The sequence below is a fragment of the Prosopis cineraria genome, unplaced genomic scaffold, assembly GCF_029017545.1.
Source record: "Prosopis cineraria cultivar Desert tree isolate PC_DT_omini unplaced genomic scaffold, ASM2901754v1 PC13, whole genome shotgun sequence".
In the NCBI taxonomy this organism is placed as follows: Eukaryota; Viridiplantae; Streptophyta; class Magnoliopsida; order Fabales; family Fabaceae; genus Prosopis; species Prosopis cineraria.
The window spans coordinates 5535288-5560163 of NW_026555344.1; the positions used below are offsets into that span (position 1 = coordinate 5535288).

Here is a 24876-nt window from a genome sequence, read left to right on the forward strand (position 1 = left end):
GTCCATCTCTAGATAAACAAGAGAGAAAGTTTTTTAATTTTAAATACTATGTACTGTTTCATTCACCCATATTTGTTAACCCAAAAAAAAAAATTTCCCTTGGGGACCAACCTAGGAAAAGTATAACTTTTGATTCTGAATTTTTTTAAATTATAAACCCGGTCTTAAGCATTAACTTATAAAATCTCAATCTCTAAAATTTCTTAATTTGAAGTAACTTAGTCTTTATAATTTCTTGACTTGATACAATGCAATCTCTTATAACTTTTCAAGTCAATAAACGACGAGAATTAAATTGTAACGAATCAAAGTTTAGAGATTAAAAGTTATATTATCTTTAAATATACTAATGTCTCGTTTGGTACAGAGGAACTTTTTTTAAGGAAGTGGAAGTGGAATTGGGCTGGAAATAAGCTGAAAAAGTATGTTTGCTACATTAGAAATAGAGAAGGAATTGAAAAAATTTTTTTAAAATAAAAAACTTAAAAGAATTAAATTAATATAAAAAGACTTTTTTACCCTTCAATGAAAAACAAAAAAGCAATAGATAAAAAACAAGCTGTGAGCAACTCCTTTGAACCCTCCTGCAAGACTCTATCGAACCCTTCTGTGCGACTCCTTCGAACCCTTCTCTCAAGCTTCAATAGTGGTCGGCGATTGCAGTGTTCTGATCTTCGATAGTCGTTGCTCTCTATTATCGATCTCCATCTTCACTCTCTATCAGTATTTTCTCTACAAGTTGTTGCTCTTCTCAGTGATTTCTGCAAGTGACTTTATATTAAGATTTTGACTCTTATTTAAGGGGCTTCTTACAATAGATTTCATTTTTCCATTGCCTTCTTGCTACAATCTCCTGTTCTTTAATTATTTTCATTTATTATTTTATAGATGATAAAAAGTGATTTGATGCGACAGTGACCCACTTGCATTCAGATTCACTTGTGACTTAAATAAATCTTGAACCCATCCACACTTCCAATGTTGTTATTAGAATTTGATTTTTTAAGAATTTGACCTAATGTTACTCTCGAAGCAACACCCTATGTATGCGTGTGCCTTGGAATTTTTTTAATGTTTTTGTTATTAAGACCATGGCAAGAATGGGACAAGCAAAGCTCCACATATAGACTTCTGAGGAGGATGAGTTCCTAGTTGGATGCTTGTTACAACTTGAGGAAAAAGGAAGTTCAATGGTTGAAAATGGGTTTAAACCATATGTGTTACACAAAATAGAGAGAATGATGGTTGAAAATTTTGATGGATGTATGCTAAGAGCTATTCCTAACATTATTTCTCGACTAAGGAACATGAAAAGTGATTGGATGATGATATATGAGATGGTATATAGTCCTATTGATTAGGGATTTAAATGGGATGTTCAGCAAAAATGCATTATTGCAGAAGAAAATATGTGGGATGATTATATTAGGGTGAGTCATTTGAATGAAATTATTAGTAATCTTATATAATTTATTTATAATTATTTATTTTTGTCATTTATAGGTTCACAAGAAAGCTGCAAAATTTCATGCAAAATCATTTCCTTATTTTGATGCTCTTAACATGGTGTTCAACAAGGGCATAGTAATAAAGAAAGATCTAAATGTTTATAATGGAGTTGTTGAAGAGTTTGAGATGCTTCATGATCAGCTCTTGAAAATAGATGGATTAGTCGATATAGAGCATCAACAAACTTATTTGAAGATGATTAGAGATGATGAATCATGTGTAGCCTTTTTTTTTTAATCTTTCAATAGATGCAAAGAAAGAGATGGTGTTAAACCTCCTTGGATAAAGTTTTATGGGGTGTAAACTTTATATTACATGGTTTGTAGTTGTTTTTTCATTTTCAAACTATGGATATAATTGATTTGGATGATAAAGTTTATATATATATGCTATGTAGTTTTGAATTTTTTTATAAATTCATTACTTGCATTTTGCACCTTGGACCCTATTATTTGAGTCTTGTATTAGTTTATGTGTGTGTGTGTGTGTGTGTGTGTGTGTATCCATGCCAATGCAAATACAATTTTGATTATACTTATCAACACCAACAATGTAAACTAGATCATTATGTGGATATAGATTAGTATAACTTTCCCATAGCCCATATTGCCTAAACTTGTGTCAAAGAAACAAATACAATTTGCATCAAAGGCAAAGAAACCATACATACGTATTGATAGCAACTACAAATGGGATATGGTTTCTACCTTGTATTTAGTCTATTCATTTTTGTATAAGTAGATTATGCAGATTAATAATTTAGCTTGCACCCTATTATAGAAAAATTATCTCTTGAAAATGGTTTTTCTAGAGTTGGTTTGTTATTGGGTATTTTTTTTTTTTGGCATCAAATCTTTATTGTAGTGCCTTCTTTAGTAGGGTTTAAACATGAGGTGTGCATAAACTAAAAATAAAACTATGTACATAAACTAAAAATAATTTGCAAATAACATCCATGATAGTGTGCATAAACTAAAATAAAATTCTGCTAATCTGCAATATATAGTATAAAACAACTTCTTGCAAATATCATATGTAAACAACTTCCATAGTTAAAGTGGCTATAAGGCTTTCATACAAAATATACAGAAACACATAGCCTGTATCAATTTTGCCTAATATTCTAAATATTCTAGATAAAAGATCTTCTAAAAAGAACCTACTAATTCATAGATTATGTAAAGTGGCCATAGAGATTACATACAAAATATACAAAAACACATGGCTTACATCAATTTTGCCTCATATTCAAAATATTCTACATAAAAGATCTTCCAAAAAGAACTTGCCAACTTGTAGAATATGTAACGACACCATGGGGCTTACATACAAAATATACAAAAATATATGGCCCACATCAATTCCAACTATGCAGGTAACCTACAAACCATAGCCAATTTTGCCTTATATGGAAGGCCTGGGAAGACAGCAAGGACCTTTTCATCTTTAATAATTTTTAATAATACATCATCTTGCTCATCTTTTGTTAACTCTTCCACCTTAGACAGCTCATCATAAATGGTTTTTTGCTTTGCATCTAACATAGAAATCCTTGCAAGCTTCTCAACACGAGATCCCAAAAATATAATTGCTTCTTGGATTCCTTGACATGTAGTATTCATCATTTTGTCAAGACCCTCCATCAAAATTTCATCACGATCACGACTAGTTCTTCTCCTCTTCCTACTTCCAGCTATGACAACAATACCTTCTCCAATTCTGAGAGTAACAGATGGTCAATTTCTTATGGCCAATCAGCATCTTCATCATTGTCATCATCACGAGATTCTGGGATAATTTCATTATCATCAATCCTTCATGTCTAGACAATGGCCCTTGACCATTAGCTCTATCTTTTGCAAAGATAGTACAAAGAGCATCAAAATGTGGAAAGATTTCCCACGAAGATGTGAAGCCTTTTTGTTACTCTATAAATAAAAAGAACAATACTTAATATATGGATGATCATCATCATTATATTAACAACAACAACAACTACTACTACTACAACAATAACAATAATAATAGAAATAACAATGACCTTTATATACTCATCCCATATAGCCTTTTTAGCAGTGACACAATGTTTATTTGGATCCCATCTAAATCTTGAAGTATTAGTGCCAGTAACCATGTCATATATAGCTTGCCAATTTACTTTTATGGTCTTTAATTTAGATTTAATGTGAGGATCAGCCTTAATCCCATATCTAGGAGACTTTTCATGTAGCATTTTTTGTACTTGAATTAGTACTCCTATCTTAAATCCATTATTAGCAACTAGGCAGCTTTCTTCATGAAGCTATAATAAGGAATTGATAAGCATAGCATCCTCTTCTGTTGTCCAAAGACACTGCTTTCCTTTTGATGATCCTTCCACTGCCATAATCTACATAAAAAAATAACAAAACAGTAAAACAACTCAGTTTGAAGCAATACTCATTACAAAATAAAGTCATTACATAATAAATTACTACCCATCTAATTATATGAAGTCATTACATAATACAACAAATCGTCTACAACTACTAGTCCACATATATAAAATCATTACAACAATCACATGATACAACTACTAGTCCACATATATAAAATCATTACAATAATCACATAATACATTTATCAATGCTTATCTAGTATTCCTATGTCTCTTAAAGTCAACAAATATTAAATTAGCTAATCTCTCACGAAAGTTGCTCCATGCATTAGATGGCTTAATTGTCAAAATAGATGAAATATCTATGTTAGATGTATCCATATCCATTTCTTCAAAACTATCCTCAAGAGGATCTGACCCTTGTCAACGTATTAGATTATGTAAAAGGCAACAAGCTGTGACTATTTGACTATGAGTTTGAATAGGATAGAATGAAGGACTTTTAAAAATAGTCCAATGTAATTTTAACATTCCAAAGCAATGCTTGATGACATTACATGCTGAAGCATGCCTCATATTGAAGCATTCATAGGTGTCTTCCATCTCTCCATTCACTCAAATGATATCGTTGGCCTTGCTAAGGTGCAAGAAGTCCTTCATAATTTGTGTACCCAGCATCTACCAAATAGTATTGTCCTACGTAATATGATATATTAGTTACCATATGAAAATAAACATCGATAACAAAACAATTAAGGTAATAGATAGTGATAAAGAAAACCTTGAGGCACTTTTAATTTTTCATTTCTTCTATGAAGTGCATCTCTCAAAACTCTCCCATCAACAATTAACTCTTCCCAACCAGAGAGGACATATATAAATTGCACATTAAGGGAGCAAACACCAAGCACATTAGTGGTTATTTCTCCCTTTCTATTTCTATATCTTGTTTTATCAGCAATAGAAACTTTTACTCTAATATGGGTATTATCAAGGGCACCTAAACAATTCTACATAAACATACAACCAAGCATCTAAGTGCAATCAAATTGATAATAAAATAAATTCACATATAATAAACAATAGTATACCTTAAACCACTTTCACTCCTCGTCAATTGAATTCACTAGAATTGATTCAGATTTCTTAAACAACTCCTCACTTAAATGTATCATAGTAATCAAGACCATGTTAAAATACCAACTTATAGTTTCACCAAACCTTCCAAAATAAAACTGTACAACTCTATTCTTCACATGATGAGCGAATGTGGCGAAATAATGCTACTTGTTCGTCAACCAACAAATTTCTAGTTGGTTTTAAGCTACCTCTTATATCAAGCATAAGACATAACTTGTCAAAAGTAGCCCTATTCATTCTAATTTCATTAAAGCAAGTTGAATCACTATTGTACACTAGATTTTGAAGGTGAACTCTCCTGGTATAAAAGTCCATAGTGTATGGCTAACGAAAAATTCATTGTCTATGCATGGAAATAGTTATACAAACGCTCATAAAACATTGATATAAAGTCGATACAACATTTAACCACCAAACCAACATATGTACAATCAGCTCGCTTATTTAAGGATCCATAAACTGTGTAAGGACAAACAATCAAGCTCTTAGAAATATAAATAAGATTATTGATGTATGAAATTGGGATTGCATAGACAATAGAGAGAACTATAGTGTATTAAATACATGCATTATGCTTTCCTTGAATTTTAAGAACAAAACTCATGCTTAACCCATGTAGCTATGCTATTCTGTATATATATATATTTATATATTACGAAGCTATGGGATCCTTGGATATATTTTTTCCTTGAATATATATAAATTAAGAACAAGTCCCGTAAGGTGGTTTATGCTATTCTTATTTATCTTGAATGCATTATTATGATTTTCTTGAATTCAAAAACAAGGCACGTGCTTAACCTCTATATCTATGCTATCCTTGAATATATGAATTGATATCAACATATTGACTTGTAGAGAACTAATTAATCTAGAATATAATTTCAGATGTGGCAAAGGACGTAGCTATGGTTGTGAACTCATCTCAATTATAGTCTAACTTGCTTTCACAGGGCTCAACCGTACTGGTCTCGTGAAGTCGTCTCAAAAAAAATTTGGGTTAATTCATAGGTATGGTTGGGGTTTAGAATATGAGATCGAGAGCTGTGAGTAGTGGTTAGAGAGGGAGGATGCTGTGCTATATTCAAGGAAATTTACAAAGGAAAAATTATGTTCATTGTCGTCAAACTCTATGCTTTGCCGCGATGGCTGCTTTCCTCCACCACAATGGCCACCATGCTTACTGTGATTTGTGTGCACTTGCTCTTTAACCAGAGTGTTCAAAGTGGTGAGGATGTCTGATTTTTTGATGTGCAGGTTTAGGTTCTTTTGATTATGGCAAAGGACAATGTTGTCAAGAAGTTTCATAACTTGGGATATTGTTGTCTAAAAAATTCCAATTCTAGAGAAGTCTTCTCAATTCCATGGGCTTACCTATGGAATCCAATTCCATCAAATTTGGCGGAAGTGGGTTCTATGAGAAATTGGGTTCCAATGTACCAAACCATCTTTTTTTTTTAAATTTTAATTCCAATTTCATTTCTCTCACCTCAATTTCAACATACAAAATGGGTCATGAGGTTTGTAACACACACAGGGAGGGAGGAGACTCATATGACAATATTAGATACCCCTTCCATCCTAAATTATAAAATATTTTTGAAAAAATTTAACATTTTCAAATATAAGATATTTTGAAAAAATTAAGGTTTTTATTAGATAAACTCATTTTAATATTATCATTTTTTATTTAATTTCCGTCCTTCTCTGTTTTCGATATATTAAATGAAAAGTATTTTTGAAGTTTATATTTTTTTTAAAAATATGATTGTTAAGTGTATTTAATGAGATTTATTGGTGTATAAGGTTTTGTCCATAAGTGTTTTATAATTTAGGATGGAGGGAGTTTTATTTTACAATTTCCAATATCAAAGAAAAACGTTTCTTTAATATAGTTTGATTGAACAATTTTGTTAACCAACACAAAAAATTTGAGTCTTTTTCTCCCACGTAAAATACATAATATTTTTATTGCCAACAAAACCAGAAACATAATATAAATATTAGTTAATGTGAATTCTATTTAAACATTATTGAGCATTGACATTTGACACAACCCCCGGGCTCAGGATTGTTTTCCTGAGAATGACCCTAACTTAATTATTACTATATCCGTCTTAAATTATAGAATATTTTTAAAAAAGTTTTTTATCCTAAAATATAAAATATTTTAAGGAGATTAAAATTTTATTAAATGTATCAATTTTAATATCACCCTTCCTTTTTCTATAATTAATTTTTATCTATGCTCTTTTCAATATATTATATGAAGAGTGTTTTTAAAAGTTTATATTTTTATTTTAAAAAGATAAAATTATTAATGTATTTAATAAAATTTATTAATATATTAAATTTTATTTAAAAATATTTTATAATTTAAGATGAAAGTAATAATACAAAGCATCTAATTAATTTGAAATTAGAAGCGAAAGAAGTGGAAGATCAAAACAATTAGACCCCACAATGTGAATGAAACAAAATAGGAAGGGAAATCTTAATTGAAAACCGAGCTTTAAATTAAAGAAAGATTTGGTATCATTGAAGGTGTTGAAGTCATTGATTATAGTACAAATTAATGATTAAGTTTACAAAAACTATAATGAGCCTCAAGCTACACAATACAATATTTTGTCCTGCATTTTTATTACAACAGTCTCCCATGACAGTTCTCATAATACTATTACTTTGATTGCGGTTATTTTTTGACATTTTTAGTTGAAATTAAAGACTTAGTGGTCAAGAAATAAAAGTTGGTCTATTAAGTAAAAATTTAATTTATAATTTATAAAATTATAGAATTAAATTTCACTATCGATATAATTAAAACTATAAAAACTCAGTTTAACTGAGTCAAAGCTTGTTCAAGGATTGAATTAATAATAGAAAAAAAAATTAAGGACTAAAAGTTATATTATCTTTTAGTTAAATTAATTAAAATGATGTGCATGATTCAACTCAAGACCGGTGATTAATCTTGCAGATATAAGCGTGTTTTCGCCTCCATCCCCACTTCATCTGACAAAATTAGTTTTTAATTGAGACAATTAAAGAAATTAAGCGTGCTCCAATAAGCATATTTGCTTACTAAACACTAAGAAAATTATTTTTTGGAGTCACCATCGCGTTCTTAATTCTAAATCAGAACGTACTGCACTAATCTTTGATTAATTGCGCAGAGTCCTTATAGAGTGACTATTTCAACACTTTAATTGCTAGCAAATTCATTGGATCTAACTGCGTGCTGAAGAATGAAAATAATTTATAAAATTTCAAATCTTATTTTATTTTTTCTTGCACGAAACCAGTTTTTTTTATATAAAAAAAATCATATATCGACATTATTTACTGAATGGATGAAGCACTACTGGACCTAAACTTTGTAAATTAACGATCAATTTCAGTACTTTAACTAAAATTTTCATACTCATATTATCCCAAACAAGTGCAAACAATTACACCGAAAGTGACATGCAACTATCAATGGGATTGGGCATAGTAAAATTGCAAAAAAGATTAATCTCTCATAACAATCAAAATTTAAATTTCAGTTAGGAGAAGTGTCCATTCTTGGTATCTGATGATCATATTTTAAATGAGATTGTCTCTAATAGAAAGATGTTTGTGTGATAAAAAAAGTGACGCAAATATAATTATAAATCATAAATAAGATAATAGTAATATGCCAATATTACAAAAACGCAAATAATGATTTTTAGCTTTTTTTTTATTTTTTCTAGACACGTATATCTTTCTATTGAAGATAATTAATCATGTTTAAAGTAAAATCAGATACTAAATATAAATATCTATTTGATCAAGAATTTAAATTTTGATTTGTCACATTATAAAAGACTAATCAATTTTATTAAATCCAAAACTAGTGGTGATTTTTTAGCGTATTTATTCGAATCTAGGGATGCAAAGAACTCAGTATATATTTATTTAATGACAAAAGGTGCTATGATGGGGGAAAGACAAGAATTTTTTTCGCAGATAAACTTTCACTTGGACCTTATAAAAAGGTACTGTTGCATTACACTATAGTTTATAATTTTGCTTTCAGTTATCGCTATTATAATGACACAAATGAGCTGTTGCGATGAGAACATAGAGACTATGGGGTCGTGCAAGATCCCCATTTTCAAAAGCTTAATCATTGAGAATAAAACAAGAAAATGACAAAACATTACCATTTTTTATTGCCCATTTTTTTTTAAAGAAAAAATCGTTCATGGTCCAGGCAATGCACAACCTCATCGAAATTTGAACAATATTATTAAAACATTATATGTATGTATGTATGTTTGTTGGTTGTGGCCCACTACAATAACCCAGGTCTTAATTAACCTTTATGCCTCTAATTTTCCTCATTTTTTAAGTCATTGGAGAATGGAGATAGCAATGCTGGCGGCATCCAATGCAGCAACATATAAATGTAATTCATAATTTGTTTATGTTCTTAAGATGTGATCACTGATCAGAGCTAGTGCTTAATTTTTTAATTTAAATTATTTTATGTTCTTGTGTTTGTTTGACCAAGGCCTCTGATCTATACTATCTAGAATTTGGAAGCCATGCACTTAGATATTTCATTCAATTTTGTTTTCATTGAAGTATTCAAGTTGTGTAATAGATTTCTTTGGCCTTGCATGGAATATTAACACCAAAAATCTCATTAATATTGAACTTTTTTTAACTCTATACTGTGGAGTGATATTGATATAATAAATGGATAAAATTGATATGGAAAGGATTACAAATAGATTTAAAGTGAGCGATCACGGTGGATGTCTTTGATGACATTATCAGCATTTTCGTTCATGATTTTTTTTAATGAAAATTTTTAAGAACTTTTAAGTTTAATTTGTGACAGTATCATCAATATATTTTGAAAGTGATAATGGCGATTATGAACTGAAAATGACAGGGGAGGCAAATTTTGTTCTCATTAAAGATACGATGGTTAATCTCAGAGAGAGAGAGAGAGAGAGAGATAGAGAGAGATTAGACCATATTGCCTTTTGTGGATGCAGAACCTTACATGATCTTATTTGTTTACACTTTAATTTCAAAGAACCGTGCAACACTGTCAGAAAATATCAGCTTTTTCAATAGCCTAATAGTTCAATGATAATGAAATGAACGATGCAAAAGAAACTATATTACTATATTTATAATAGTAACGCACAGCTTAATAGAAAACAAATAATAATTAAAGATTAGAGAAAAGCTTTTAAACATGCCTGCTTTGAGAGCTTAATCAATGCATCAATCATGTTGCTGTTACTGTAGAAACCAGACAAGACAAGAGAAAGTTTCTATTACTCATCATGCTAAACTAATCATACAGGAGAGATTAACTTTTTTTTTATTCAATTGTATATTTTTAAATTTGAAGTAATATTTTTTAAAGACAAACAGGTGTTATATTTTCTCAAGAAAATAACAAGTGGACTTCTCTCTCCCACTCTCTCTGTCCGTCCATCTCTCTTCTTTTTCTCTTTCTCCTTCCTGTCTTTGTCTTCCTCTATCTCTCCATCTATCTGTCTGTAATATACAAATGAGACTCTCTTTTTACATGGTTGCTTTTTTATTTTGCCCCTTTTTTCTGCTTACTTTACGAGAGATGAGAAAGGTGAGGATGGTATAATTAAGAAAAAAGGTTTTCTCAAGGAAATAAAACTTTGGTAAAAGCAAGAATTATAGCAATAAAGGAAGAAAGGAAAAGATTTTATTTTTCCCTTTCTTTTTTTCTGGGGCTGAGAAAGAGAACGGAGAAAAAGACAGAAGGTGCAACGTCAGAGTTAGCCGTAGGGTTACCCTTGGGCTGTGGTTTTAGGCATTGTTTTGGACTGAGGGAATCCTCCTTCTAATCCACATCTCTCTCTCTCTATCTCTATCTCTGAGAGTTCAGCTTCAAACCACTGGGTCTGTATTTTTGTTCATATTTGTGTGGCTATCCTTGGATTTTCTTGGTATTATCAAGCATGGTTTTCTAACCATGAAGGAGAAAAGCGGCTAAGCTACAGGCTACATATAGACCTTCTGCTTCTTCAGCTTCCAGTTTTTTCTTTATCATCTCTCACTCTTGTTTCTTCTGCTCTCTCAAAAACTAAACCTTGTCTCCTGGCTTGGTGCCAAACAAACAGGAAACAAACACCATCAAGGTTTTATCGTTGGAGGATAATTATTTGCTCGCGCGCTCGCTCGCTCGCTCCAAAGAGTTACTATTTTTTAATCCACTTCTTTTCCTTCTGGGATTTCAAAGACTTTCTGTGTAGAAAAATTTCCCCTTTTGTTCTCCCCCCCCCCCCCAACAACCTCTCTCATCAAAGTATATGCAGAATCTTATAGCAGTGTATCTTTTCCTTTTTTCGGTTTTGAGTGAGGGTTGTATGTCCTTAGATCCTAAAAAGTCATATAACATAGGAGAAACCAAGATCTATATGGCCAATAACACAAGCTTCGGATCCAAAAAATTCCTGGCATAAGAAAATATGATGAAGGGTTTGATGTTTCACCAGCAACAGCAACAAGTAGTGGAAGAAAACATGTCTAATTTGACTTCTGCGTCCGGTGAGGCCAGTGTTTCCTCAGGCAATAGAAACGAAATTGGTACCAATTATCCTCCTCAACAATACTTTGCTTCAACACCATCTCAAGCTCAGCCACAAGTGAAGAAAAAGAGAAACCTTCCCGGCAATCCAGGTTTAATACATACCTTGTTCAAAACTCCAAACAAGGAAATCTCATTTCTTTTTGAGTTCGTTGTTTCAATCAAGTGTCTTTTATCTTGTTTTTTGATGTTGGGTTTTCAATTGTTCAGACCCGGATGCTGAAGTGATAGCCTTGTCTCCCAAGAGTCTGCTGGCAACAAACAGGTTCATCTGTGAGATCTGCAACAAAGGGTTTCAAAGGGACCAGAATCTTCAACTTCACCGGAGGGGGCACAATTTGCCATGGAAGCTGAAGCAGAGAACAAACAAAGAGGTGAGGAAGAAGGTGTATGTGTGCCCAGAAGCCACGTGCGTGCACCATGACCCAGCAAGGGCACTTGGGGACCTTACTGGGATAAAGAAGCACTTCTGCAGAAAGCATGGAGAGAAGAAGTGGAAATGTGATAAGTGCTCCAAGAGATATGCAGTTCAATCAGATTGGAAAGCTCACTCCAAGACATGTGGCACAAGAGAGTACAGATGTGACTGTGGAACCCTCTTCTCAAGGTAACTAACTAACCTATCCAAGATCACTCTTCTATAGGAATAACAATAGTCAGCTACAGACAGACATCTATCTATCTTCATTTATGATTTTCATGGGATTTGAAGTCTTCAATCCGAGGTTGACCGATCGAAGTGAATTAATCCACGTATATCTTCTTTTCGGTATTTGAATAATAAATTCACATTCTTTATCCCTTAACTTTGGACAAAATGATGATATAATTATGATGCACACTAGAACTATGGGTGCAGATACTGGAAATTTTTAGAAGATGTAATGAAAAGTTTTTAATGCAATACCTAATGTGAACAATCTGCCTTTAAAGCACTCTCAGAGAGGAATAAAAAAGGGCGTCGAAGCGCGCAGAGAGAGAGAGAGAGAGAGAGAGAGAGAGAGAGAGAGAGAGTGTGTGTGTGTGTGTGTGTGTCATATATTCATTCTTTATCCCTTACATTGGACAAGATGATAGATGATCATGGTACACTAGGCAAGAGATCCAGAAACTGGGAATTTTTGGATCGATGAAAAAGTCCTTGAAGTGTGAAAAAAGGTGGAAATGTAGAGAGAGAGAGAGAGAGAGAGAGAGAGTCAATGCTTTGTGGGACTGTCATATAAAGCACTTGCCAGTGTGGTGAATATAATTTCTCATTTTGTAATTTTGTGTGTTGTTTAATGGCCTTTTTAGGAGAGACAGTTTCATAACACACAGGGCCTTCTGTGATGCATTGGCAGAGGAGAGTGCAAGAGCAAACCCACTTGTTCCCTCTCAAACACCCAGTTCTTCATCATCAGCATCTCACATACTGAATATCCAAACCCAGCTCAACAATAATCCCCATCATCTCCATTCTCTACAACTGAAGCAAGAGCATCAACAAAGCTTCAACCTCAGGCCAGAAATACCTCCTTGGCTAGCCTGTCCTCCTCCCCCTCTAGCTCCTGGTCCATCCACCACTGATCTCTCATCCCCATCATCATCTTCAATGTTCACCACAAGATTCGATCGGGACTTTTCACGAGCACCTCACGGGCAAGATCTGAGCCTCCATGAAAACCCTAACCCTACTAACCTTGGCCCCACCCTCCCTTCTGCTTACCAACCAGCGCCTTCCCCGCACATGTCAGCAACAGCCTTGCTGCAGAAAGCAGCCCAAATGGGTGCAACCATGACCAAAACTGCACCCATGACCAAAACTGGCTCTTCCAATACAACACCAGCCATGATTAGGACCCACCACCAGACTCACGTGCCTCATCCTGCTTCTGACTCTGCTGCCACCAATTCAATCTCAAGTAGTGGTCATTTTGGTTTGAATTTGTCATCACGTGAATCTGCAGTGCTACTCCCTCCTTCTGCTCCTTCTGCTACTACTGCTGCTGCTGCTGCTTCTTCCTCAGGTGTTCCTCCTCCTCCTCCCTTTCTTCTTCACGATGTTATGAGTTCTTTCTCTGCTACTTCTGGCGGGTTTGAAGGAACGTCTTTTGAGGATGCGTTTGGTGGGATTTTGAACTCGAAGAATAAAGATGAAAGCTTTCTTGATACCCTTAAAAAGACGACCACCCCCGTCGGCCATCTCAGTGGCGCCGCCGATGACGGTGGTGGGAAAGAAGGTTTGACGAGAGATTTCTTGGGCCTTAGACCTCTCTCTCACAACGAGATTCTCAGCATTGCTGGAATTGGGAACTGCATGAACCCCACCACCTCCCATGATCAACAGAATCAATCCCAAAACTCATGGCAAGGTTAGCTCCTACATATATATTTATATATATATATATATGTATGGATATTTTCTTCTTTTTCTCATTAATATATAATTTGAATTTTTCTTCAATATTTTATTTTATCTGTCAATCTTCCCAAAGGGAAGCAGGAGTAGAAACCCTTCACTATCTCAAGATTTTCATTCCTTTAAGCGAAGTTATTTTTAAAGTAATTTTCTTCATTTCAGTGTTTGCACGTAATTTCACATTCTGTTTATAGATTAACATAAAAAGCCTAAATTATGATGCTCTCTTCCTCAAACATTTGCAGTAGGTTAAAAAAAAAAAACATTTGCATGAGTTGTTTGTTACCAATAGACACAAAACCCATAATATATAGTCGATTTAAATAGTAAAAATAAGTCTCATTTGTAAAGATGATACTCCTTTTACTATATAGTATATACTACGATACAACACGCACTAGAAGATTAAATGATTAAAAATATTTATTATTTGTGGATTTGTGCATACGGTGAATAAAAGATATTTATTATATATGTTTTGTCGTCCTGTTGGATTTGATATAATATATAAAATATCAAATAATACAAGCACTTCGTTGGGAAGTGCGATCGGAGTAACATAAGCAGTCCTTGTCACTGGTCTTCTCTCAAAATTTACGCTGAGGAGAGCAGATTGACAATGACGCCATTGAGTTATAGCCGTAAATAAAATACATAAATTAATTAATCAAGCTGAGATTAATGGAACGAAACTGACCTAAAAGAATTTGAACAAATAAATAGTTAGATTGTTTAATTACAATTAAATTAAAGACTAATGAAAATTTCAATTCGCTTTTTAGGCCATAATATAAAAATAAAATACAGTCTTCACTGTGGTGAGAAGGTAATAGTTTCGCCGTGCATGCATTTGGGCGTTCAAGTTAGTTCTCTAAATTCTAATTTAGGATTATGCGTGGAAAGTGGAAGCTCCCTAAGGAGTAGGCCCTTAATCAAATTTTCATGTTAAAACATTTTTATTACATCTTGCTTTTTTCTACAAAAAATAAGTTTGTATTTAATTTTAATTTTTGAATCGTTCAAATTAAATGTAAATGAATTTTAAAAGTTAAATAAAACACTTCTTTTTCAATAATGTTTGTGTCGTTAATTTAAGGTACTCCCCCTAGCCTTTAATATAAAATAAAACTAATTCTGCACTTATTAAAAAATATTAGTTATATATTTAAAATTGTTAAACAATATGTGTAAGTTTTTAATTTTACCTTTATTTAAAATTAATAATTATAATAGATTAAACCATGATAAATAAATAAAAAGTAAAATTAAAAAAATAATCATTCTGACTTTTCTTATATTAAGGGGGAAAAACTTTTAAAGTTTGTCTTACTCTATACTAAGGACCAACGGAAGAGGTGAGCATTGATAAAGCCATTATAGTATGATAAATTAGGTGAACCTGATAATCAAGTGGCTTTCAGGCAAATAACAATAAAAAAGAAGTGGCTCAAAAGCATCATATATATTCATAAGAATTTTTCGTTAAATGACTCAACTTGTACAGATAATAATATTTCCGCTCCCTCCCCCTTATTTCTCAACGCTGGGCATTTGTTATCAAAGTTCAAAATAATATTCAAGACAGTATTTGAACGAAGTTTGTTGATGAACGGTGTGTGTGTGTGTGTGTGTGTGTGTGTGTGTGTAAGACTTGTGTTAATAGCGTATGACCACAGAGTAAACGTAATTTACCATATAGTTAACCTAACCTTCTAATGACATACACTAAGCCTTATTTTAACTTTATTTAGTAAGATTAAACTTAAACACAAGCTGTATCTATCCGTTTGAGTAGTTGACACGTGTAAATTAACGCAAAACCTAAGCTTTCTTTCTCTTCTTGCCATCACTGATTATTAGTCATTGCAATTTTGGCGAACTCAAAATGTATGTTTATATATATATATATATATATATAGTTAGAGCTTAGTTCATTAAATAATAAATACGTTAGGTAGTGACAATATGGGTAAAAGATACTTTGGTCTTCGTCAACACGTTGAACCCCACTTGGTCTCCCTCCATATAGACACATGCAAACATCGCAACCTAACCACACAATACACATGGAGGCAACCTTTGTTTTTTTTGTTATTTTTTAAAGAATGATTCTATGTACCTATATTATTCAAACTAATACTATTGTCAGTCAAAAACGTATAGCAGCCTCAACCAATAAATTATTTTCAATTCCATGCCTGTAACTATAGCTATGAAGTTACCACAACATTGATTGATAATCAAAAATGTGTGGCAGAGTTCCATGATACATGGGAATCTGCAAACTGCAATTAAAAAAAAAAAAATTCTCAGAGGGATATGTAATTAATTAATGAAATGCATATATTGACTGGTTTTTATGCATATAATATAGTATGACGGGGACTGAAAGATTAAAGAAGATCTTATTTTTTAAAACAAGTTTACTGCCGTTAGGTTTTATGTTGAAAATTAGAGTGTGGATAACGTTAATACCAGTCCTGCAGTCCTATTCACTCTTTCTTTCTCCTCCTTCATGCATGTATGGCTATGCTCCAAAATTAATTTAGTCAAAGAAAGCAAATGGTCAAATAGATACTAACAAATGTCAGTACACTTAATAATGATTTGACTCATAAATTATAGAGTTATAAAATAAAATTTCACTGTTAATATGAGAACTTTGCTAGTTAGTTATTTGTAAGTATACATATAAATGCTCTTTGAGTGTAACGGCATGCTCTATTTTTGGTTAAAACCAAACTTACTTAAACTTAAAATAAAAAAAGAAGAAAATATGTGGACGGTGAGTCAACGACTCTCTCTCTCACACGTCTTAAATAAAATTATTTTATATTATTACTTTATTCATATTTAAAAATTTAGTATTTGTGTAGAAATAACCCTTATGATAAGTCTTTTTATAATTTTATTTTTACATTATTATTAATTATTGATGATGAAGAGCATTATATATAAAACCAATAATTCAGACCAAGTTGATGGACTAACTTGTATAAATTCAAAAAACAATTTTAGGATTGGAATTAAGAGTTTAAGATTTTTTTCTTTTTTACCCTGGGTCGCCGGATAATCCCAAATTTTTTTATATGTCCAAATATTTTAAATATGGAAAGGATTAATCTAGCTGACCTAAATTACGGGCTCCTTGTTACTCATGAACTCCCTGCCTGTGAAGCGGCGAACTACAGGAGTGGAGTTGTTCATGGAGGCAAATCCAATCTCAATACATACTTATTGAAATGGGCCGTTCATTTGAAACTCACCTAATTACTCTTGCTACCTGGATTGGTATTATGTAAGAACGAGTGTTCATATGTTTTTTCTTAAAAATAAAAAAAAAGAAAAAACATACCTTTTAATTCATACACTTTGCTTTTATTTTACTACAAGTCCCTGTATATTTTTTGATATTTTGAGTCTCTGCACTTTCATTTTTTAATGTTTTAGGTTTCCAAATGAATAAAGTGTAAAGACTTAAAACACCAGAAAATGAAAGTATAATGACCTAGAACATTGAAAAAAGTTGCATGGATCTATAACAAAACACGAGCAAAGTGCAAAGACCAAAATATATGTTTTTTCAAAAAAAAAAGAAAAAGAAAAACAAGTTAGAATACCTTTCTTCTTCTCTTCAAGGTCAATAGTGTTTTAGTGTGAACAAAAGCATTGTGTTATTCCTCAATCAAAACATTCTTAACTTTGAGAGAAATTACCATCTGTTGGGGTGGCAAGATATTTCTGATGTCTGAAAAAGTGGGAAAAAACTTCAATGAAAAAGAGTTTTCAAAAGAAAGAATACATTATTGTCTTACATGAAACGTCCAAGATGATTATCCATTCAAGTTTTGTTTAATTAAGCGATACTTCCCCGTGAAGCAATCAATTTATTTCTCAGCTATTGATGATAAAGTTAATCATTACTATGTAATAAATATTTAAGTCATTATTTTTTCTTTTTAATCATTGTGTTTATAAGTCACTTCTAATATATTCTATCTAAACTTTAATCAATTTTTAATTTTATTCCTATTAAATATGCGTACTCTTTTTTCATCAATATTTAATAAAAGGTAAAAGGAAAAAATTGTGATAAAAAAATATGATTTGACTTATAGATATAATAAAAAAAATTTTCTCTTTACCTTATAAATAAGATTGAAAAGAATAGAAATCAATATTTTACTTATTACAAGTTAATACATTTTTAAATTTTACATAACAAGTTCATCAAGTATCTTTATAAACATTATTTGAGTCCAAAAGCATGTCCGAATATAAATTTTCGGCTTAATAAAAAAGAAAAGGATTCATTCCTTACTCACAAGTAATGAATTTCTTATCAAGAACCCCTTGATTCAATGGCATATTACATTTCTTCGGGGAAAAAAATTGTGGATTCTATTACTATGTGATTTAGGGGGAATATTATTAAATGTGCGTGTAGTGTGGGTGTGTTTGCGTTTATATGCCGGGGAAGGGGTTGCTGGGACTTAGGATACTCAACAGAGAATGAATTTCCTGGAAAAACCGACAGAAAATGAAAGTTTTGTTTTTTAGTCAAAGACATTGACAAGTCTTCCAAGTGCGTGTGAAAATTTCACCTTAATGGGCCTGCCTCCTCCTAAAAATTACAGAGCACTTTGGTACCATAATTTCCTCTAAACTTATAGGAAGTTACGTAGAAGAAGAACACCTTCAAGTTCAACATGATTATTTTCTTGCCATGATTATGCTGGCATCTCACAATTCCACTCTTTCCTCTGTTTGGTCACTGTATGTGGTTACTTTTCTTCTTGGTGGTGCGTGCCTCAACTTTTTCAGAAGATTTCTCAACTAACCGCTCTCTTCAGCAAGAGTCACAGAAGATCTCCTCCCATTCAAGCGTCTTCTTCTGTTCGGCCGGGTTTACTTCTTATCTCAATTTTGTTCTTGCTTTCTGCAGCTGCAGGTATATATATATATATATTTTGACCTTCCCCTTTCATATAATTGTCATTTCTTAGCTTGTTAAATTTTAACTCTGTTTGCTGTTAGAGATTTCTTCAGACTCTATACCTTCACATTCTTTGAAATTTTCTCAAGTAAACGCCTCCTTTGAGAAGAGTTTCATAAGATCTCTGTCCAGCCAAGCGTGCTCCTCATTTATAGTTCACTGTTTATATCTGAATTTTGAACTTGTTTGTTTTCTGGGGTTTCAGGTATATACATTTTTGTTTTTGAACATCTCTTTTGTTTTCCATGTCTATCTTCTCGCTAATTATTAGTTTAATAATTATTCTTCCATGCTGTATTGAGATCATAATGGCTAACCGAGAAAAGTATGTGGTTGATGTTGCTTCTGCTTCATCTGAAAAAATGTGCTTACGTCTTCAACACCAGATTTCCCAACAAATGTATCCAAATAGTACAGCCCAAGAAACTTTTCTAGTGACATTATTGCATGCCTCGTTACTGAAGTTCCAATGAAGCCAATCCTCTCTGTTGAGGCTTTTGATAATATATCCTAATAGTTTGGATTAACCAAGCAAGTCACCTCTCTTGCAGACAGAACGTATATATGAGAAACTGATTGTGTAAAATGGTGGCGTAATTGCCTCTCTTCATTTATTATTATTTATAGTTAGGGCATTAAACCCTAGAGTAAAAGAATTAGATAATGCCAAGTACAGGTGTTTACAAAAATAACACAGGCCCACAACTGAAATAGGTCCAGAACAAATGAACTAATGTATGAAGACTAGACCTAAGTATATAGGTTGTAGTTGGGCTTAACACATAAGGCCTTATTTGTCTTAACAAGCCCCCGCAAATGAGGGATGGGCAATCTTTGAATCTCGAGTTTGCTTCAAAAGTCCAATAGCTTCATGTGTGAGAGAGCTTTAGTGAAGATGTTACCCAGTTGTTCATAAGAGGGAACATATCTGACAGACAGCTAGCTTGCAAGTACATGGTCACGGACAAAGTGAACATCAAGTTCAATGTGCTTTGTCTTGGCATGGAAGACTGTGTTCAAGGTTAGGGCAGAAGCAAAAAGATCATCGTACCAAACAATCGATGGTTCTCTAAGATGGAGGCTAAGTTTGACTGTGAAGGACTGAATCCAAGCAAGCTCAGATGCTAAATCAGCAAGAGCACGATACTCGGATTCGGCGCTAGAGTGAGTAACAACCTTCTATTTTTGGCTAACTATGAAATCAAGGAGTCACCAAGAAAGATACAGTATCCACCAACAAATCTTCGATCATCTACATAGATGGCCAATTGGCATCAATGAAGCCCTGTAAAGTAAGATGATTACTTGGTTTAATATGTAAACCCAAATCTGACGTTCCTTTAAGGTATCTTAGAATTTGCTTTAAGGCTTGCCAATGAATTGATATTGGAAAGCTTAGAAATTAACTGAGTTTGTTTATTGCAAACATGATATCTGGCTGTGTCTGGATCAAGTATTGTAGTGAGCCAATAATCTGTCTGTAAGTGGTAGGATCTTTAAGTAGTGTACCATCATATTTTGGATAGTACCCGTTGACTACTAAAAGTGTTGGAACAAGGGTAGATTTAGACATACCAGAACGTTCAAGAATGTTTTGGATATATCTTTCTTACTTAAGATAGAGGCTAGTATCATCTCTGAAAGCTTCAATTCCTAAAAAATGATGTAGTTGACCGAGCTCTTTGAGTGCAAAGATCTTGTTAAGCTATTTGATAAACAGATTCAGAGCTGCAAAGGAGTTGCCTGTGACTATGATGTCATCCATGTATATTAACACAAACATAACAAGTTTGTTCTATCTGTAGAAAAAGAAGGAAGTGTCATTTTTAGAATGTAAAAATTCCTAGCTCAATAAGGTTGTTTGTAGCTTGTCAAACTAAGCTCAAGGAGCTTGTTTTAAACCATAGAGTGCTTTCCTTAAAAGACAAACATGATTTGGAAATTAAGAGTAATGAAACCATCTGGTTGTCTTATGAGTACTTGTTCTTGTAAATCACCATTTAGAAAGGCATTATTGATATCCAACTGACGTATTTACCAATTAAATGTATTAGCTATGGCGAGAATAAATTTGAGTGTAGAAGCTTTAAGAACTGGACTAAAGGTTTCCTCAAAATCAATGCCTGGGCTTTGTTGAAAGCCCTTTGCCACCAATTTGGCTTTGTGCTTCTGAAATGACCCATCTACATTATATTTCCTTTTGAATACCCATTCGCAGTCAACCAAGTTTCATTAACTAGTGAAAGGAACTAGTACCCAGGTTTTATTAAGAATCAGGGCATTATATTCATTCTGCATTACTTTCCTCCACTCTTTTGATTTTAGAGCTTCTGTGACACTTCTAGGCTCAGATTTATCATCTTATATAGTTAGAGTCATACCAACATAGGGTACCTTAAGTTTAGAGATTCCAGCCTTACTTCAAGTAATCATATGATGTTGGTTTGCTAGAATAGCTTGTCGAATTTGTTCTAATGAAGACTTTGATATTTGTTGAGTTATTTGATTCTCTACATGTGACTTATGACTTATAAATTGATTTTTAATGTTTGTATCAGGTGTTGCAGCAGTGGAAATGTCATGTAGAGTAGTAGAACTCAAAATCTCTAGTGAAGTTGGTGACAAGGATGACACATTACTGTCATGTGGAGCTGCAAAAACTTCATGAATGCATTTTCTATCTACCAAGGCAAGTGTTGGTTTGAAGAAGGCTTTTGGATGAAATTGCTCTTCAGGTATGACCTTTTTATTTATGAAACTTGTAGCAAAAGGAAATCCTCCTTCATTAAACACAACATGTCTTGAAATATACACTTTGCTAGTAGGACTTAGACACTTATAGCCTTTATAAGCATTATTGTATCCTAGAAATACATACTTGGTAGATCTAAACTCAAGTTTGTGTTGATTATAAGGTCTAAAACAAGGGTAGCAAGCAAAGCTAAAAAATTTGAGTCTGTCATAATCTAGATATTTGCCAAGTAAATGAAAATGAGATGAAACATCACTTAAAATAGGGGTTGGCAATAGGTTGATAAGATTAGTAGCAGTTGTAAATGCTTCCCATTAGTAGAATAAAGGCATTTTTGATTGAGCTAATAGTGTTTGACCCATTTCTATGATGTGTCTATATTTTCTTTCAGCTCTACCATTTTGAGTTGAAGTATATGGGCAAAAGTATCTAAATTGAATTCCTGTATCTTGTAGTTCCTTAGTGAAGCTTTTGGATTTGCCTCCCCAGTCACTTTGAATCATTTTAATCTTGCAATCAAACTGATTTTCAACCGATTTCTTGAACTGTAAAAACATATTAAAGGCTTGATCTTTGGATTTTAATGGATAAATCCAAGAATATCTACTATAGTCATCAACAAACAGGATATAGTATCTAAACCTATTCATAGAAGTTATAGGAGATGGCCCTCATAGGTCAGTGTGTATTAGTGTAAGTGGCTTAGTGGCATGTGAGATAGAAATTTTAAAGGGAAGTGAGTGTGATTTTCCATATTTGTATGGTTCACCAAAAACATCTTCATTCTTAGAAACCTTTAAGTTACAATCAGTAATAACTCTGTTCAGTACCCTAGTATTAGGATGTCTAAGTCTATAATTCCATAAAATTCTACTAGAATTAAACTTGCTAAATGCTGAATAGTTAGCTTCTTTAACCGTAGCAAAAATCAGCTTTACTTCACCATCATGACTGTTCTTACTAATGCGAAACATGCCACCTTCACTTGGTTTCCCTTTGAGAATTGTCTCCCTTGTCTAATAATCCTTCACAGAAATACCATGTTTATTAAACACAACATTAGCATTATTGTCATTTGCCACTTTATAGACACTTAATAGGTTCTTTTTAATCATGGGAGAGTAGAGTACATCCAGTAACTTGATTGGTTTATGAGGCATAGCTAGAATTTTAATAGATCCTATCTTTTCAATACTTAATTTATCACTATTACCAATAATAATATTCATCTTACCAGTAGGATTAATAGCATTTTCAAGTTGGGTTACATCATTAGTGACATGACTTGTTGCTCTACTATCAAGATATCATACATCATCATTAACGGTTTCAGGCATAGCCCAATAAGCTGCATTCACATCATGATTAGAACCATAATTTAAGCTATTAGAGCCAACCACATTTTGAGTATTTTTGTGTCGAGACTAAATAAAGCTTCTGTCATAACGACAGAAGCATGTATCCACTTGGTGACTAAATTTTTCACAAAGTTGACAATTATAATTTTTATAACTATTAGAGCCATGATTTGTTCTACCCCTACCATGAAAATTTCTAAAACTACGGCCACTATGCCAAGCACGTGGTGTAGATGATTCAGTTCTAGCCAAGTTGACTAAAGTATTAGACAAAGAGAGGTTAGAAATCTGATGAAGTTGATCTAAGCGACTCTCATAAGTTAATAATTCAGCCTGAAATTCAATCTTCATAAGCTAATTGAATTACTACAAGATTATAATCAGCATCAAGTCCAGCAAGAACTTGTATAATAAGATCAAAAAGTGATACAGAGTTACCAACTATAGATAACTATTCTGATAGATTTTTCATTTTGGCTAAGTAATCTACCATTTTCATTGTCCCTTTCCTTATGTGTTGTAGATCTACTTTGAGCATCAAGACTCGAAGCTTAGTTTGTGCTCCAACATGTTGGAGTGCTACCTCCCATAAACTAATAGATGTTGAGACGATGGTCATCTGGGAAGAGATATCAAGGTGCATTGTATTCAACAACCACTTAAACAAGAGTTGATCTGCAGCTACCCAATCTTCAAATTCTGGGTTTAATGTTGTCACATTGTTTTCTGTGATAAATTGAGGGGGACACTTGTTTATGCCATAGAGAAAGCCCTCAAGTTTGTGACCCTTAATAATAGGCAGAATATGAATATGCCAGATTAGGAAATTTGTGCCATCCAGCTTGATGGCACATGGCTGATTCATGCCATTTGAACCTTCAATATTTTTTGGGAGGTTATTTGCTAAGAGTAGAGAGTTTGAAGCAGACCCAAGAGAGCTACTGTTGCTGTGAGAAGCATTTAAAGTTTCTATGGTAATTAACCTTGTAAAGCTCTGATACTAAAAATGTAAATATGAGAAACAGATTGTGTCAAATGGTGGCGCAACTGTCTCTCTTAATTTATTATTATTCATAGTTAGGGCACTGAACCCTAGAGTAAAAGAATCAGATAAATGCCATGTACAAGTATTTACAAACCTAACATAGGCCCATAACTAAAATAGGTCCAGAACAAATAAACTAATGTATGAAGCAACTGGACCTAAGTATATACGCTGCAATTGGACTTAACACATAAGGCCTTATTTGTCTCAACATGGACAAGGGGCAATCTTGAAGCAAGTGGAGTGCATCTTCCTTCCTTCCACATCCTAGAGGGTAGAGATCTGACATAACCAATCCTCTTCTCCCACAAAGCTCTGTAATATGAATACTATTTTCTCAAAAGTAGCCATAACAGGACTTTAATCTTCTCAAGACCTATGCATCTTCATATTTTACTCTAAATTGGATCAATTGCTCAGCTAGTACCTATAAGGAAAGCATAAGCAAAATGAACATTAAAGTTTCCATCATTAGATTGTTTCCAAATAAATTTATCCTCTCCTCTTTCAACTCTCGGGGCAGGAGTGTGATTAATATTGTGAATTACATGACTTGGTAACCATGACCCCATTTTTCTTACATCCAATCTCCCCTCTTAGTCAGCCAGATCAACCACCTTCTCATTAGAATCAAAGGAAGTGTCAGTAGCCAAGTGAAATAAGGGTTGGTCACAAGTAGACCAAT

The 24876-nt window shown here is 33.0% G+C and overlaps 1 protein-coding gene and 1 long non-coding RNA gene across 2 annotated transcripts; both read left to right on the forward strand.

Annotated features, from left to right (window-relative positions):
- The first annotated feature begins 10886 nt into the window (after positions 1 to 10886).
- Positions 10887 to 14278, forward strand: LOC129291383 (protein indeterminate-domain 7). Its single transcript, XM_054928688.1, has 3 exons — positions 10887 to 11734; positions 11853 to 12249; positions 12936 to 14278. The coding sequence occupies exons 1-3, from the start codon at positions 11524 to 11526 to the stop codon at positions 13996 to 13998; spliced, it is 1671 nt and encodes a 556-aa protein (XP_054784663.1). The 5' UTR covers positions 10887 to 11523; the 3' UTR covers positions 13999 to 14278.
- Positions 14279 to 18530: 4252 nt separating this feature from the next.
- On the forward strand, positions 18531 to 24216 carry LOC129291166 (uncharacterized). The gene is made up of 3 exons (XR_008588648.1): positions 18531 to 18991; positions 21595 to 21771; positions 23670 to 24216. It is a non-coding gene; the product is annotated as an uncharacterized LOC129291166 (long non-coding RNA).
- The last annotated feature ends 660 nt before the right edge of the window (positions 24217 to 24876 follow it).

Bases quoted from the DNA above. Each gene is read 5' to 3' on its own strand.
- LOC129291383 (XM_054928688.1), top strand. From the start codon at position 11,524: ATGATGAAGGGTTTGATGTTTCACCAGCAACAGCAACAAGTAGTGGAA. The intron at 11,735-11,852 runs GTTTAATACATA...TCAATTGTTCAG, and splicing joins AAACCTTCCCGGCAATCCAG to ACCCGGATGCTGAAGTGATA. The intron at 12,250-12,935 runs GTAACTAACTAA...TGGCCTTTTTAG, and splicing joins TGTGGAACCCTCTTCTCAAG to GAGAGACAGTTTCATAACAC.